This window comes from Callithrix jacchus, chromosome 11 (genome assembly GCF_049354715.1).
Source record: "Callithrix jacchus isolate 240 chromosome 11, calJac240_pri, whole genome shotgun sequence".
Taxonomy (NCBI): domain Eukaryota; kingdom Metazoa; phylum Chordata; class Mammalia; order Primates; family Cebidae; genus Callithrix; species Callithrix jacchus.
Window position 1 is genome coordinate 65706244 of NC_133512.1, and position 17396 is coordinate 65723639.

A 17396-nucleotide genomic window follows, 5' to 3' on the forward strand; every position below is an offset into this window, starting at 1 on the left:
TGAAACATTTGCTGTGTTACAGTAAATAATTGAGTAAGACTGCCTGGAAAATTAGTATTTCAGCTGTATGAAGCAGAGAAGCCTTCCTCTTTTTTATTTTTTGAATGCTAATGCAGTGCTTACCACTCATAGGTATTTAATGAACACTTGTCATTGGAATGACTGACAATAGAGACCTGCCTATAGAGGAGTCTCATAAATAATTAAAATATAAGAATCAAAAACAAAGTTTTGATTTCTCATTACTGGCCCATCACTCAAAACATCAAATACAACCAATGTGAATTTTAAAAGAAGAATCTACACCTTTATTCTAAGTTTTTACTGTCTAATCATCTCATACAAAAGTGAGTGACCAATGGCAATGCACATTTGAATTATCCATTTTTGTCCACATTATGACATTTACTTGTTTTATGCAATCATTCCATTTAATCTCTAGTTGTTCCCTCAAGAAATAAAATTAATATTGCTCATTAGTTATTTTATAAATTGTTTTCAACTTATATTTATTTATTTAACTTAATTCTTGGGAAAAAAAAATCTATCAATATCAGAGACCAGAAAGCAAAAATGTGGAGAAAAATTAAAGTCACAATTTTTCCAGAAAATTATTTAGAAAGAGCATTGAATGTAGAGCCAGGAGTCCTATATTTAAATCTGACCTCTGCAACTGTTAGTGGTGAAGTCATTTATGCTCTTTTCTAAATGCAAGTAGTCAGACTTCAAACAGTCCAAAGATCCTTCTGGATCTCTAATTTAATGATTGATTATCTAGTTAACCATTTCCTCCATGTATAATTTGACCCATATGGCATTGTGCTAACCTTTACATCTAAGAGAACTAATGTGTGTACTCTAATACTCATGCAGAAAAGTGGCATTCAATTTATTTATGACTGTGTGTTATAATCAAGGCATAGTGAGGCATCCATCGGAGGATAGATGTCTGTTAATTCTCAAGTCTTTGATAGGAGAGATATCTTCTAACTGTAGCTCGAAGCACAAAAAAGGAGAAAATAAACTAGAAGTAGGAGGCAGCAAGCCAGGTTTAGAAACGAGAAAGTTGTGGAAACTTAAAGAAACAGGCATAAAATGAGGTAGCAAAACAAGATTAGGGACTGCAACTGCTGTTAGCAAGATGGTGCTAAGGTAAAGGTGGTGGGTGTAGGTCTGTGCTTTGTTTTAAAAAAACCGTTAAATTTTCAAAATATCTTCTCATTAATTTATATGTTGGTGAATGGAAGTGTATACTAAAATTGAGAGAAATTAAACAGAGGACAAGTTACTTTGCTGTTTCAGTAGATTTTATTTTTAATGATGCTGGTAAAATAGAACTCTCAAGAAATGTATTCATGTGATTATTTTATGTAAAACAGCCATAACAGTGCTTAGCGCATAGACTTTAAAAAAATAGCCATTTTATTGTTATTTGATAGCCAGTTTATAAATAATTTAAGGCTTGAATGGTATAATTTTAATAGTCATTTGAACATAATTTAGAGCTTAATTAGCAAAGCTAGTGCATATCCTGACATATAATTTATATTGCTACATTTACTTTTTCTTATTTTCATTATATTTCCACTTTCTAAATTTTTGTTGCATTAAAAATATAATGAGTGGCCAATCACATATATTGAGTCACTTGCTTCTGTGTGTCAGTACTAGGTATATACCAGGAGTAGGTTTTAGGGCTAGATATGCAAAAATAAGTAAAGGCAGCATATTTTAACTCTAGAAAGGTAGCTAAGGAGATAAAGCAGTGATTAACATGTACATATGTACAAGGAACTATGCTTCATAAAGGAAAGCATGATACACTGTCCCTTAGAAGGTCAAATAATTCACAAGAGAGGGTTGACTTGGGTCTTGAAAGGTGAATTAATTTACCTAAGCAGGTGAGTGTGGAAGATGGAAAGCACTGGGGAGATAAAGAGCATTCTAACTGCGAGACTATTGATGGCATGTCATTGGCTAATTGTAAATATTTCTGTGTGTGTATGTAAATAAAATACATATCTGTATATTGCTGTATATAGAGGTAAACACACATGCATATACATTTATACATATTGTATTGGTGAATGAGGAACAAATGAGTGTGCAAAATATAGAGTCCAAATCACATAGATAATGAAAGTCTCTAGCCAAGTTTTAAGGAGGCAAGTCATGTTCAATCTGTTCTCTTTTGATTTTGATTCATGCCTTATTTGAATGAATTTCATTATGAAGAAGTTGTTATTGTTATAGTTTCTTAAACGTCTGCTCTACTTTCTTAAACTTCACTTGTTTGAGAATGACTTGTGATGCCCCTCTCATTTGAAAGACAAATTGCTGGGTCACAGATGTTTTCACTTGGTTATTCGTGCAGATTTCTTCTCTGGTTTTGGGCAAATAATGTTTTGAACAGTATGAGCCCCACCTGATTTCTTCTCTTGTAAATGACTCCATTTTCCACATAAATTCCAAATGTATTCTTTATTTAGTAAGTTCCATTAATTATTCCTTCTGTAAGAGACTTTTCAATCTGTATATTTAACTCTATTTTTATGTTTTATTTTCTTATCTAGTTTTCATTTCTATTATTATATTAATCAATTTATCACTTTTAAAATATTAGATTTTATCATTACTTAGTTTGGAACTTTTGCAACCAGAATTAATCCTCTGTTTCTTGTGCCAACTCCTCTTTTTTTCCTATGCTCTTCATTTACATGTTAGTAAATGTGTTTCCTCCTTCTGACAATGAGAAAGTGAGCTGGAGGAATTTACAGCCTATGATTTTTGTTGTTTTGACTTTAAACACACTCTGTGATCTTTGATATATTTTCTTCTGAGAACATACCTCACTTCATTTTTTTTCTTCATATCTTGATTGGTGTGATTGGTGTGTTTCTCATGAAGCCCCATCAGAAACACCCTGTGGGATAGTCTGGTATTCGTACCTTTCACTTCTGCCCTCACACTACTTTACCTACAGTGATATCCTTTAGAAGAAGGATAATGCATACACAATAAATTGTGTGTTTGTGTGTGTGTGTGTGTGTTTAAGAGAGAGAGAGAGATTAGGACGGTATCTGGCTTGGCTTGCACATGTTAGTTGAAATGATGATAATAATAATGATGGCTGTGCCTTTATACTTTACCTATTCTCTCCTTTTTTTTTCCTTTGAGACAGGATCTCACACTGTAATCACAGCTCATAGCAAACTTGAATTCCTGGGCTCAAGCCATCCTCCTTCTTTAGCCTCAAGCATGCATGGACATTTTTGTTTGCTTGCTTTGTTTTAAATAGAGATGGGATCTCGCTATGTTGCACAGGCTGGTCTGGAACTCCTGGTCTCAAGTGATCCTCCTACCTTGGTCTCTAAAAGTGCTGGGATTACAGGCTTGAGCCACTGTACCTTCACTGTTTATGAACATGTCCCAATAATCTTATAGGCCTGTAGTCTTCTAGAGCATGTTTCTGTAATAAAAACATTTGTGGATGTAATTTCTATGATTTGTTAACCCTTTGCTTATTAATTCTATACTACTTGGAATATATGGAGAGATACCAGATCTCAGCATTTATATAAAAATGTTTCAAATTTTATTATATTTGAAATATTCTCTTAATAACTTGATATCACATTGATGTTATTTCTTCATTTACTATGTATATTTCCTCTTATACTTTCCTTTTCATCTTTTTTTCTTTTCATGAGAGTCAAAGGAAGGAGACAGAGTACAGATGGTTTTACTCTGTCATCTTTCACCGGTAGAAAGTGCATTTGTTTTATAGAAAGTTTACTCTGGAGGCAGTATATAACATGTGGGTTTTTTTTTTTTTTTTTTTTTGGCGTAAACCTGGAAAGGAAGTTCTGTAAGAAAATAATTTCTATAACCCAGGGAAGATATTATGGGGAGTTAAATTAGGACAGTGGCCGTGAATATGTAAGCAAAAGAAAATACAGGACAAATTATTGTGTTACGCCAAACTGAAGTGATGGCTTAGATCGGTGAATGATGAAGAGGGTCTGGCTTGCATGGGTCTGTGTTGATTGATACTTATAACAAATTTAAAACATACAGAAAGGTGATGATGTCAGTAATGGAAAGAAGAAAAAGGAGTGAATTCTGTTTAAGTCATGCAGACTCTGAGATGTTTGTACAATATCTAAATAGAGGTTTCTAGTAAGCCTTTGTTTGGACTCTGGAGGAAAATATCTCTTGGAAGATGTATATTTGAGACATGTCAAAATACTGCTAGTGATGAAAGCCACAGTTGTAGATAAGATTACCCACCAAGTTATTACTGTGTAGAAAGTAATAAAGCAAATAAAATAATATAAATATTCAAGAGCTGTTAGCTAAAGCAAATTATATGAGAGTGAGAGGTAACTTTTCAAAAATCAGTTCTTTGTATTTTTCAAAATATACCTTAGAACTGATAATGGGGAAAAGCAGAGAGACCCAGACCTTTGATGTCAGATGGAAACAGTTATCTTAACTCTACATCATACTAGCTCTGTGACCTGAGATATTTCTGAAAGCCTATCTGAGTCTATTTCTTCATGAGAAAAAGTGGGAATGAACTCCTTTTAACTTCCCTAACTATGATTAGCGTCTTTTTGTTGTTGCTGTTATTGATTTTGGTTTTGCTTCTCTGATGGTATTTGTCTACTTTTCCATGAAGGTTTTTATTACTCTTTTTACTCCACATAGCTTTTAGCCAAGGTCTATGTGTTTGTTATACATAATATGGACTAAATATGTTTTTGTTGACTTAGTAAGGAATGACTGTTAAGTGATAAAAATCTGAATCATAAAATTAGATTATGAACATTACATATTTTTTACAGTACACAAAATGAAAAATAAATTTATATAATAGATAGTTCTGCTCTTGAAGCTTTATAAGCATATTTGAGGAAAAATATACTGTCTTTTCTTGATAACATGGTCTAGGACACTTGTGTCTTGTGTGAGGTCTAGAACTATGGGAGCTGGTTGGGCTGAGAATGAACCTTTACTAGTTGTCCAAAGCTCAAATACATGCATCTTGTACTTTGATTCAGTACATATACACCATGGAATACTGTGCAGCCATAGAAAAAGAGACTGTGTCCTTTGCAGGGACATGGATGGAGATGGAGGCCATTATCCTTAGAAAACTAATTCAGAAAAAGAAAACCAAATACCTCATATTCTTACTTAAAATGGGAGCTAAATGATGAGAACAGATGCACTCATAGAGGTGAACATCACACATTGGGACTTATTGGAGGGTGAAGAGTGGAAGGAAGGTGAAAGGCAGGAAATATAACTAATGAGTACCAGGTTTAATACCTGAGTGATAAAATAATCTGTACGACCAACCCCCATCACATATGTTTACCTATGTTACAATCCTGCACATCCTGCACATGTAGCTTGAACTTAAAATACAGGTTAAAAAAATAAAGTCTATATAAGTAAAAACAATTATTCATATTAAATAAAAATAAGCAGCTGGCAGAGGAGAATCCTGGCATAAATTCAATGGATAGAGATATTAGAGCACAGAACATCAACATATACAAAGAGACAAGTTGGAAGAATACCTTAGAAACATGTCCTAGGAAAAGGTGGTACAGCTGTGTTTCATAGACTGCTATGGCATCTGGCACAGGCTAGAGAGACTAGTCAAAGTAAAAGTCAGTTTCAGATCAGGATATGTAAGCTTGATGCATATTTTAAGTGTTTACTGCTATAGAAGTTAGAAGATAATTTTTAATAAGTTTCTTCAAACAATACTTAGCAAACATTGTAGGATGAGAAAATATACCCAGCATCCCCAAATGAATAAAAGCATATAGATGCCCATTGGTACTGGCTCTATTTATGCAGTAACAAGGTGCACTGACCAGAAATAGTGTAGGAATAGAATTCAACCTCCACACAGTTACCTTAGAGCAGTACTTGCCAAACATCAGCCTGTGGAAAGGTACTAATCTTTCATGTAGTAAGTTGTTAAAAACTAGTCATTGGTGAAACAAAGAAAACAAATTGAATGTTTTAATTATGTAAATTTGTTTATGTCTGAAGATTATTCATTGTTAATGTTTTTGTTCATTTTGATCATTTGGTTCATAAAATAAAATGGCTCCCCCCACTTTGTTTTTTTTTTTATAAAATAACAATGATAGCAAATAGTCCTTTTTTGTTCTTATAGTTTTTTTAGTTTTTTTGTTCTTATAGTACAAGAAAAAGTTGTGAACTTTTAGTTCAGCCTCACAACTAAAGTTGTGAACTTTTAGTTCCTTTTTGGTTGATGCAATTAAAAATAAAATCTAGGATCTAAAATTGTTGGACCTTACTGAACTTTCCAATATTTACAAATATCTAGATGTTGTCATCATTTAGCCAAAATGTTTTGGCATCATATAGACCCAGCCTTTGACTACTTTCAATGGGATCTTTGACTATTCTGTGAAAAGGACAAAGTTCAAGTCATGGAAAAAAGGACATAAGCCTAAAGCCATCAATGAATACAGGCAATTCATTTGAGTCCAGCAACTGGTGCGGTCCTGTTACCTTTCATGTTACAAAACTTAGAAGGGAAAAAGAGAGACAGAGAAATATAACAGAAGTCAGAAATATAAAGAACAGGGTGGATATTGTCTGGATTTTAAGGTCAAATATACAGGAATTCTTCATCCGACTATAAAAAGTCTAGTTCTGGGCACTCTTGCCAACTAGAAATCTGTATTCATTTCATTGCCTTTTTGAGAATCTAACTCAGTCATGGTAATGTAACCATCTTTGTAAATTTGTGTTCATCCTAGAGACAATCAAAACAGAACAGACACCATACACTTTTGTTATGCAGGGGTGAATCATCATTTATGATTTTGTTGTAAGTGTTCCTAATCATCATTTATGAGTTTGGTGTAAATGTAGTGTTTTTTTTTTTCCAAAGAACAAAACACATGCATAAGTAGAATACTAGTTTATAAAATAAACTTTTTTTTTGTACTGACAGTGATTGCTATCAATTTCCCCCTTTACATGCTTCTTTTTAAAAGTAAATATATACAGTAGAGATTATGGTTACTCTGGGGAAAGGCAAATATGAAAACGTATGGATAAATAAAAATTAGAATTGACTCATTATAAAATATTTTGGTTTTTCTGTCATGATTAACTGGTAGCACATTATAGAAAAATTAAAATTTGTTCTTTTGTAACATACTCTTGAATGTAAATCTATCAAATGAACTTTATATATAAGGATCTTGATTTTCCTGAGACTCCTCTACTTTGTGAAACTACATCACAAAAGAGTACAATCTATTTATGACCATCAACACTACTACTTGAAATTATGTAAGTTGGTTTTCCTGCCAGGCAAGCTATACACTAAAGCTTGTCATCTACATTGTCTTATATTATATAATAGTAAGAATGTTGACAATAGTTAGCACTTATTGAGCACAAACTGCACGTCTCTGTCTGGTTTTACAGTCAGTATGTTTTCCATTTTGTCATTAAGCAGCTCATAAATACAGTAAATCATTTGGTGAATCTGGAATGAACAGAACGCTTCTTTAGTCACCTTTCAAACTTAAGAATACATACATTATTAAAGAGTGTTCTGAAATGGCATCTTTAATTACAATCCAAATTTACTTCTCTTATAGTTTGACACAGCATGTAGAAGTTGAAGTAACCTCTCAACCAGAGAAAAACAATTACACTCAAAGAGAATTAATGCCTTTAAAAGCTTTGGCCTACTTAGATTCACCATAGTCAAATTAATTTTATAGAAAATTAGCTTGTTAAAAAATAATAATTGTTGTTGAACTGAATATGAGCATAGGCAAGATGTAAGAAGATAGAAGAATACTATACATCTCACATTACTGAATTTTACTATAGTTCCCAAAGGAGTTTATGTCATTGCAAGATACATAATTGAAACAAAAGAAAGACTTAAAATTCTGAAGGAATAGATTCAATGTTATTTAATATCTGATGCAGCCAGATGTCTCTACATCTAGGAAAGTCAAAGTCAGGCATTTAACTGAGGAAAACAGAATGCTGAAGAATCCCAGAACTAGATTTGGAAAAAAATGTGTCTGATTTTAACCCAGGCATTTCACCCTATTTCTATTTAATCTTACCCTGGAAAGTGTGGATATAACCTAAGCAATCCAGAATTTGAATTGTTCACTGAAATTAGAGTTTTTAAGACTCTTCTCTCACTTATAAAGCAATATAAAATCCCATGTTGGAGAAGAACATCCAAATAATTTGGAGTGAAGGAATAATGAGACAGAATTAAGCACATTTGAAAGCAATGGAAAACAATTGCTAACTCCTATGCCAGGAAAGTATTATCTTTTTTAAAAAATCAAACTTTGAGACGTAACATTTTAAAACTGGTTTGTTTTCATAATGATTTCATTTATAAACCATCAAAAACTTTCCTAAGTTGTCTGTACATAGGAACCAATAATTCTGGCTAAACTAATTTACAAACTTCACCCTGGAACATATTTTTCGATTAGGGAAATATTTTCATTGTTTGGAACTGTGGTATAGAAAGGCATTCCTTTTATTATTTAGAATTGAGAATATATAAATTGGAAAACAAGAAGGAATACTTTATTGTTCTTAAGATGCCATTACATTTAATATAAATGTAAATCAAAGAACATACCACTATTTTTATTTTCCTCTCTATCACACAAAGTTACTGATGTTAACAACTTGGTAAGAAAGGTAAAAAAAAAAAACTATATATATAGTTTTCAGTCTACTCCATCTATTGAAAGTATATTTAAAAGTATATATACTTTCAATATGTATACATTGTTTTCAGTCTATGCCATCTGGACTGTAATTTGCTACATCTGGTCAAGAATATCAGCCTACAAATATTTAACCTCTACTTATACAAACAGGAAATATTTTATTTAGTGCTTACTAGGAAATGCTTGTTCTGGGCTTTTCGCAGGCATTATCTAATTTCACCTCAGTAACTCTTAAAAGATACATTATTCCCATCTTCTATAAAACTTGGGCCCCAGGAGTTTAAGGAACTTCTCCTAGTTTGCACACCTAATAATTAAGTCCTGTGGTGATGCCTTTGTTCTTTCTTACAACTATATAACTTCAAAATCTATAGTTATAGTATTTATTTTCCTACAACTTCTTCCAATTGATGCTTAGAACTCCCTTTTGTAGTTTCTTTGCAATTAAAATCATTCTTGTATCTCCTACATCACCCTTTCATTGCTTAACATCGCTCTGTGATTTTTTTTGGTTTAGGCTGGGTGGCTCTTTTTTTGTTTTTCCTTCAGTTTGTGGGCTCTTTTTTTCTTCCTTCTTTCTCTCTCTCTCTCTCTCTCTCTCTTTCTTTCTTTCTTTCTTTCTTTCTTTCTTGTTTGGCCTCTCTGAAATTGAGGTAGAATTATAGATCTTAGAACTGGAAGGATGGGTGAAGGGCAACGATTTAATAAATAGATCTCCTTGAATGACCATTCAGTCAGGACCTGAACATATCCAATGATAGAGCCCCTGCCTCTGGCAGCAGCCCTGTTTCCGTCCTTACACAGCTCAGAGTGCCTGAAATTTCAGTCTTTTATTGATTCTGTGTAGCGTAGCATTGATCATTTGTAATCTTTTGGGTGCCAGTGAAATGAATGCCATTTCTATTCAGATATTATGTAGTGGGTTATCTGTCTTTCCTCTCTGAAGACCAACAGCTGTCATTTATTTTAGCTGTGATTCACATAAATAACTCTTTCCCTTGATCCATTTCTCTTTCTCTCCCTCCCTCCCTCCCTTCCTTCCTTGCCTCCTCCCTCCCTCCCTCCCTCACTCCCTCCCTTCTTCCTTCCTGCCTCCCTCCCTCTCTCCTTCTCTTCCTTTCTTCCTCTCCTTTTTCTTGTTTCTTTTTTTTTTTTGCAGAGGTGTGTGGGGTAAGGAGTAAGACTAGCCCAGTATTATACTATTTCTCATGAAGAAATGAGAAAAGTATCTTTTAACAAAGTGTTAACAATATTTGTCTATAGGATAGGTAAATATATAAAAAGATAGATAATTTCACTCTATGTTGTTGACTGACTCGGTAATATGAAAAAAACATGTGAATTAAGACGAGCTACTAATTATATATTTCCTAAGGAAATGTTCATTCTGGTAGATAAGATTGCAATAATTGACAGTGGGATGCAGGTTATAGAGTAATTCAAGCAAAATGTAATGAGAAACTCTCTGAGAATTTCTTGGAGGTAGCATTTGAACTAGCTTTAAGTGTGAATCTATTCTGTAGCTGTTGGAGTCAGAAAAAATAGCAACAAAGGCCAAGGAGTGAATGAATACAGGGCATGCTTTCCCGCATGATACAGGACAATGAGAAATACTGGGAGAGGGTCTAAACTTAAATGGTAGTGACCTGACCTATAGCGCTAAGTTAAAGAGTTTGAATTTTATCCTCTGTTGAAATTATATTTTTTGATGATAAAATGAAGAGGTCAGTAGGACAAATAGGTAAAGCAAGGCAATCGATCACATGTTTCCTGATGTTAACAGCTGGAACAGAGGACAGGTCTACCTTGCAGCTTTCTCCTGTCGAAGGCACATTGCATTCTACACTGTGTGGATGCTGATGAAAGTTTTCTACTAAATGTGTACTTGAAAAATCTAAAGCACCGATTCAGTAAATACAGTTTTGGAGAATCCTCAACAACTCTATCCTGTGGGGGTGGAGTCTGTGTGTGTGCACCCATGCACACACACGCACATACATATATAAAATTTTGAGAAAAACATTTTTAAAACATATTTTTAAAAAGCCAACAATTACCTTCCTAACACAGAAGTGGACTTTAATGTTATTTTTAATATGAAAATGTTCCTGTCACTAAAGTATAGGTATAATGTTTAGTATTTGCCTATTCACAGCAGAAGCAAATTAGAGAGCAAAATCAAATGGAAAATTGAAGTCAGATGGTAAAATTAATTTATGTTTTCATAAAAGCTTCAGCTCAGTTTCTCTATATATCAGCTCCAATATGCTTGAAAGTATTTAGGTGGTACAGTGAATAATTTCATGATCCAAAAGAAATTTTAAAATATTTCAATTAAAAAGGCCTCAAGGAACCTAACAGGTTGAACTGGGTGTTTCCACCACATTCCCATTCTGTTAGCTTCTGTGTTTGTCATTCTATCTAATGGCTTGGAGCAAATGAAACCACTTTTTTAAAGTTTTTATAAAATTAAATACATTTATATACAATATTGATCATTCTAATCCATTAGTACATGCAAATAAATTCTGCCAGATCAGTTTGTATAGACAAGTTATTTCTCTATTTCTCTTCCTCTTTTCTTTAGGACTGTACCATCTTAAGGATGATACCAGCAAATAGGAATGTAATTCCCATTTTGATAAAATGCACACATTTGGTTCCAGTATGTTTCTTAGTATCCTGAGGAATAAGGACCGATTGATAACTACAGCAGTCAATAGACTCAGGTTACCGTGTATCAATAGTCTGTGCTCATATAGTGCCTCACATTAATATCCAATGTTTTGCTTTGTTACCTTGCAGAAATGTTGGAATCCAGCAATGTGATCACTTTCAATGGCTTGGCCAACAGCTCCAGTTATCATACCTTCCTTTTGGATGAGGAACGGAGTAGACTGTATGTTGGAGCAAAGGATCACATATTTTCATTCAACCTGGTTAATATCAAGGATTTTCAAAAGGTATCAGTATTCTAATATATGCACTATAGTTATTTTAAAGCCTCTCAAGTTATATAGACTTCTCTACCTATTTAAAAGTATAACTGGCAGAAAATTGTTTTAACTAATATTTTATCTTTTCTGATCCAAATGAAAATGACAATAATGAATCAATTGATGCAACAAATCAAAAAATTATCAAGGCAGAAACCGCAGTATTTGTAGTAATCCTTATAAGAAATATGAACCTCACCTTATCCTTTAATGTCTATGTTATTTTTCCTACATTAAAGTAAATACTTGAACCATCATAGCAATATATCATAATTGACTTCATGTACTATGTATATGTATGTAGGTATAAATTTGTGTCTCTATATATTTCCAGAAAATGAAGCATTCATAAATCTATTACCAGCATGCCTAATTTGGCATGCTACCTGTGTTTGTAAATAAAGTTTTAATGGAACACTGGCACTCTCATTCATTTACATATTGTCTGTATCTGGTTTTGTGCTACACCAGCAGAATTCAGTAGTTACAAAAAGTATCATCTAGCCTAGAAAAACGGTTTACTATCTGAACTTTTAAACAAAAGGTTTGCCAAACCTTGATCTAGAAGATGAAAGTGTCAGATTTTTAAAAATGTTGTCATGTAGGCGTCAACAGGACATAAGTTTTATCTTTATTCTTTTAGTATTTCTGGCTTATTTCATTAGTAAGCTATATTATAATCTGAGGTCGAACTCCTGACCTCAGGTAATATGCCCTCCTCCACCTCCCAAAGTGCTAGGATTACAGGCATGAGCCACCATACCCAGCCCAGATGTGACAGAATGTTTTAATGCTTTTGTTCTGGTTGCAGAATGTAGCTTTTGGCATAAAATACAGGTTAAATTTCAAAGCTGTTTCATATTTTTTAATAGAGTATCGCAAAAACCTAAGACATTTTCTTTTCTTCCATTACCTGAACACTAAAAATCAGACCATGACATAAATTTGATTCATTATATATAGAGTCATATAAAATGGTAATACCCTTATAATGTATTTAAGAATTGTGATATGCTAACTTTAAAAATCACTTTGGGTATTTCTGTTTCTTATTTTTCAACTCAATTGATTTCTAAGCCTCCTCAGATGATAGAAATAAATGCCTGTTATCTATTGTCTAAAAAATCTGGTTATTCATTTGTTTTTCTGAAATGATAAAAACAAGTTCATCTTAGTCTTTTGAAAACATCATAAAATAAGCAGATTTTTGTTGTCATTTTACCAAAAGAAAGCCATTCTTTATAAAATGAGAGCAGAACAGGCCAGGTGTGATGGCTCACACCTGTAATCCCAGTACTTCAGGAGGCCAGGGTGGTGGATCACCTGAGGTCAGCAGTTTGAGACCAGTCTAGCCAACATGGTGAAAACCTGTCTCTACTAAAAATGCAAAAGTTAGCTGGGTGTGGTGATGGGCACTTTTAATCTCAGCTACTTGGGAGGTGAGGCAGGAGAATGACTTGAACCCAGGAGGTAGAGGTTGCAGTGAGCAGAGATTGTGCCATTACACTCCAGCCTGGGTGACAAGAGTGAACCTCCATATATATATAAAAAACAAACCTAAGTTGACTAAGAAAAATTTGGTATATTGATTTTAGATTTTATCAGTTAAAATCATAGGTATTTATAACAATTTATAACTTTGTGATATTCATGTATGTATATATCTATAGATAGATAATATGAGCATAGATTACCTAAGATGATATATTTAACTTATTTAACATTTGTCTGTGATTATATGTTCTGAATATGGTTAAACTATTCAATTATCTCTAAAACTGGAAAGAATCAAATTATGAAATAAAAATTTACCATTTTATAGCTGAGAAAAATCCCATAGCCATTTGTATACTCAGAATATATCATAGTATCTTTCACCAAATACACTTATAATAAACTATTTTGAAGTAATGAATTAAAAGATAAATGAGTTGTCCAAAATCATGGTCTTCTTGTGATAGCTCTTGCCTTTGAGTTTGAAATCATTCTACTATTATAGAAGGTATATTTCTAATTTTAAGACATCCTATTACAAATAGATTATTTAATTTTAATTCTATCACATTGTTTATACAAATGAACCCAATTTACTTAAGAATTTTTATCAGCCAGGTATGGTGACTCACACCTGTAATCCCAGCACATTGGGAGAGCAAGGCCTGCAGATTGCTGGAGCCTAGGAGTTCGAGACCAGCTTGGGCAACATAGTGAAACCTTATCTCTGCTAGAAATAAAAATAAAAATACACAAATTAGTTGGGCATGGTGGCACATGCCTGTAGTCCCAGCTAGCCTAGAGGCTGAGGCATGAGAATCATTTCTCTGGAGGTCAAGGCTACAGTGAGCCATGATCATACCACTGCACTCCAGCTTGGCCAATAGAGTGAGACCCTACCTCAAAAATAAACAAATAAATAAAACATCTGTTTATCTATATTTGGGATGTTTTAATATTCCTTTTAACCTGTGTATATGTAGTGTTCGAATAGCTTTCTTCTAAGCATCTCTTATTGTGATGAACACTACAGGGCCTTTATGGTATGTTACAAGTAACTGGTGACGACCTTACAAGGTAACAGTAAAGATAAAGTAGTAATCTTATGGGTAAATACTAGGCAAATCCCTCTTAGAGGCAAAAATACATTTTCAGGTTTGGAAGAACCATGGAAAGATTCTTGGCTTTGATAAAGGGATACATTCTCTTTAAAGCCTAAATCCTTATTACATAACATGTTTAAGTGGGCCAGCCATGAGTAGAAGTGTAGAGGCATAAGGAAGAAAAAGTACAAAATAGATTATGAAGCACTTTGAAAATGGGAGTAAGAGATTTAGATAGTTAACTGAGAAATTTTTGAGCAAAGAAGAAAAAGAGAATTCCAATAATCAACAGTAAAAAAATTCAACCAAAATGTTAGTAATCATTCTTTATGGAAGTAGATATGTAAAAGAATATTAAACATACATTTATTTTTGTTCTACTGGCTTATACTTATCCTCATTAAATTGCTCTCCAAAAGAACATTTCTACATAAAAATTAATTTTACTCATGGCAGATTTCTAAACCTTTTAATTGCTATTATTATTATTTACCCTGGAACTATGGAAAGTTAAAAGACCCTTTTAGTATAAGAATTTTTGGCATATTATACAAATTATTGTTTATAAATATTTCACTTAGATAAATGAATCATAATCATCAAATAAGGTCCATACTGTCTCAACAATTATGCAAAAAGAGCTAGGAAACTATGAGAAAACAACTTGTCTTTTTAAAGATATATACATTTATATATTGTAACTTGTATTTTTAAACATAAATATGTTTTAACAATTAGTTATTTCAGCACAATTTAGCTGGAAAGCTGAATATGAAAGTCAATAAATCTTAACTGTTATATATAGACTGTTATGCCCTAGAGAAAAGTTACATTTTACCCTCTTCCATTATAAACTTTAAATAAAAATAGATCCCCTTGCCTTTCCATATCCAGTGTGAAGACTCAACTGCTAGGATTGCCTAGCAATCATTCTAGAAGTTCAGCAGTCAGAGTAATAAAGTGAATTGTAAGAAAAATACATTTACTGATCTTGAATGTTTTTTACATGACTACTTTGTAAAAGCCCATGGAACAAGGCAATTATAATTTTAATTTACATAAGCAGACAAATGTGAAAAGAAAAGCACGTGAAATAGAATACTCAAATTTAGAATTTAATATTAAAAATGAATACCTATCCAGTGAGTTGAGATGACACTCCAGCCTGGGTGACAAGAGCGAGACTCCCTCCGTCTCAAAAACAAAAATCCTATCCAAGAATTTTTGGGGTATATAGTTTTGATATGGACCTGAAATGCATTTATCAAGTCACCATAATACATTACTTCAATATGTGCCAAATCCTTGCTTGTAAATGTGTTTTCTTTTGCTTTGTAATTCTCCAGATTGAGTATCACAGCCTTTGCCCAAGTTGATGATCATTTATATTGAATTATCTAGAGGTTCCCAAATGAATGTTAATCAGTCATTTTAGACTAAAAGCTTTCCAGCAGACATGAATGATTAAGTGCCATCATTTGTTTTTTATATATGACTTTTGTCCACTGAAATTAACTCTTAGTAATATTATTAGAAAGGAAAAATGAATAAAAAATAAATAGTTCTGCCTCTATGCAGATAGGAGTCATTGGAGTTGCTCAGGGGATTTTTATATTAAAATCAAATGAGAGAGTATGTGGAATAATACCGTTGGGGGTATGAATCCACTGTCCTCCAAGCCACCACTAACATCATGGCTCATCTGCTACTGTCACTGTATTCACACAATATGGGACTTTTTGGAAGGATGATGATTAAATATAGGATAAAAACACAAATAATTGTTTCTCAACTAATCTTTTAGCCTACATTAGAGAGGGTAATTTTCTTTTAGGACTATTTGCTTCTTCTATCTACCTTTATTACTCTAACATATGCCGTATTACTTTTAAATGTTTTCCCTTTAAAAGAAAAAGGAGAGAGGAGTAAAAAGAGAAGTTTCCATTCTAAATATTTTTTTAATCCTTTCAGTTACTTGTTGTAACATGCCATGCTGAGATTTGTTTCAGGGAAATGTATCCAAGGCACCCAAATGTTAAAATTGCAAAATCACTATTTCATGATAAAGACTAATTTAGAAGAATCTGAGCCATATTCTATGCCAGTTTCTACTTCTCTTCACTAAATTCATACATCCTCTCAAGATGATCTTCATCTCCCAATCTGTGTTCCAGTTCTTACCACCTTGCACTGCTTAGATCTGTTGTCTACATCAGTTTCTGTCTTGCTCAACTTTTATATACAGCAAAGGCTATTGGGCAGATGCAGAATCAATGACTCATGTCCACATCAATTAACTGACACCACTGGATGGTCTAAAGTGAAAGGTTCCTGAAACAGCCTTTATGGAACTTTCTTTATTTCAGTTGCCCTAATGTCATCTAAAGACTACATGGTATTGGATCTCTTAGACAACTTAGCCAGCATAAAACAATGTGTATTCTCTGTCCTTAGATTGTCTGGCCAGTATCTTACACCAGAAGAGATGAATGCAAGTGGGCTGGAAAAGACATCCTGGTAAGCATTAACCTACTACAGGTTAAGTATCCTTCATTCAAAATGCTTGGGACCAAAGAGTTTCAAATTTCTGATTTTTTTGTTGGGAAGGGGTTAGATAGTTATATATATATATATATTAGCTGGAATATATATATATATATTAGATAGAATATATATATTAATTAGATAGAATATATATATTAGATAGAATAGAATATATATAATAAGATATTTTTGGGATGGAACCAAAGTCTAAAAGCAAAATTTATTTATATTTCATATATAACGTATACCCACCATAGCCTAAAAGTAATTTTATTTTTCCCTCGGAGATACCGAAAAAATGGTGCCGTGTTTCTGAATTTTGACTATGACCCATCACATGAGGTCTGGTGTGGAATTTTCCACTTGTGGGTCATGTGAGTGCTCAAAACATTTAGAATTGTGGGGGATTGCAGATTTCAGGATTTTGAATTAGGGATGCTCCACCTGTAGTAATTACATAAGTCATTTGTTACTCT

General features: G+C 33.1%; 1 protein-coding gene across 5 annotated transcripts in view; it reads left to right on the forward strand.

Annotated features, from left to right (window-relative positions):
• The window catches only part of SEMA3A (semaphorin 3A), a 530091-nt gene that overhangs the window by 342366 nt on the left and 170329 nt on the right, over window positions 1-17396 (forward strand). For all 5 annotated transcript variants that reach the window (XM_054237353.2, XM_054237350.2, XM_054237351.2 and 2 more), the window contains 2 exons: window positions 11589-11746; window positions 16831-16893. In XM_054237353.2, the coding sequence (XP_054093328.1) occupies window positions 11589-11746; window positions 16831-16893 (221 nt within the window). The remainder of the gene's footprint in view (window positions 1-11588; window positions 11747-16830; window positions 16894-17396) is intronic.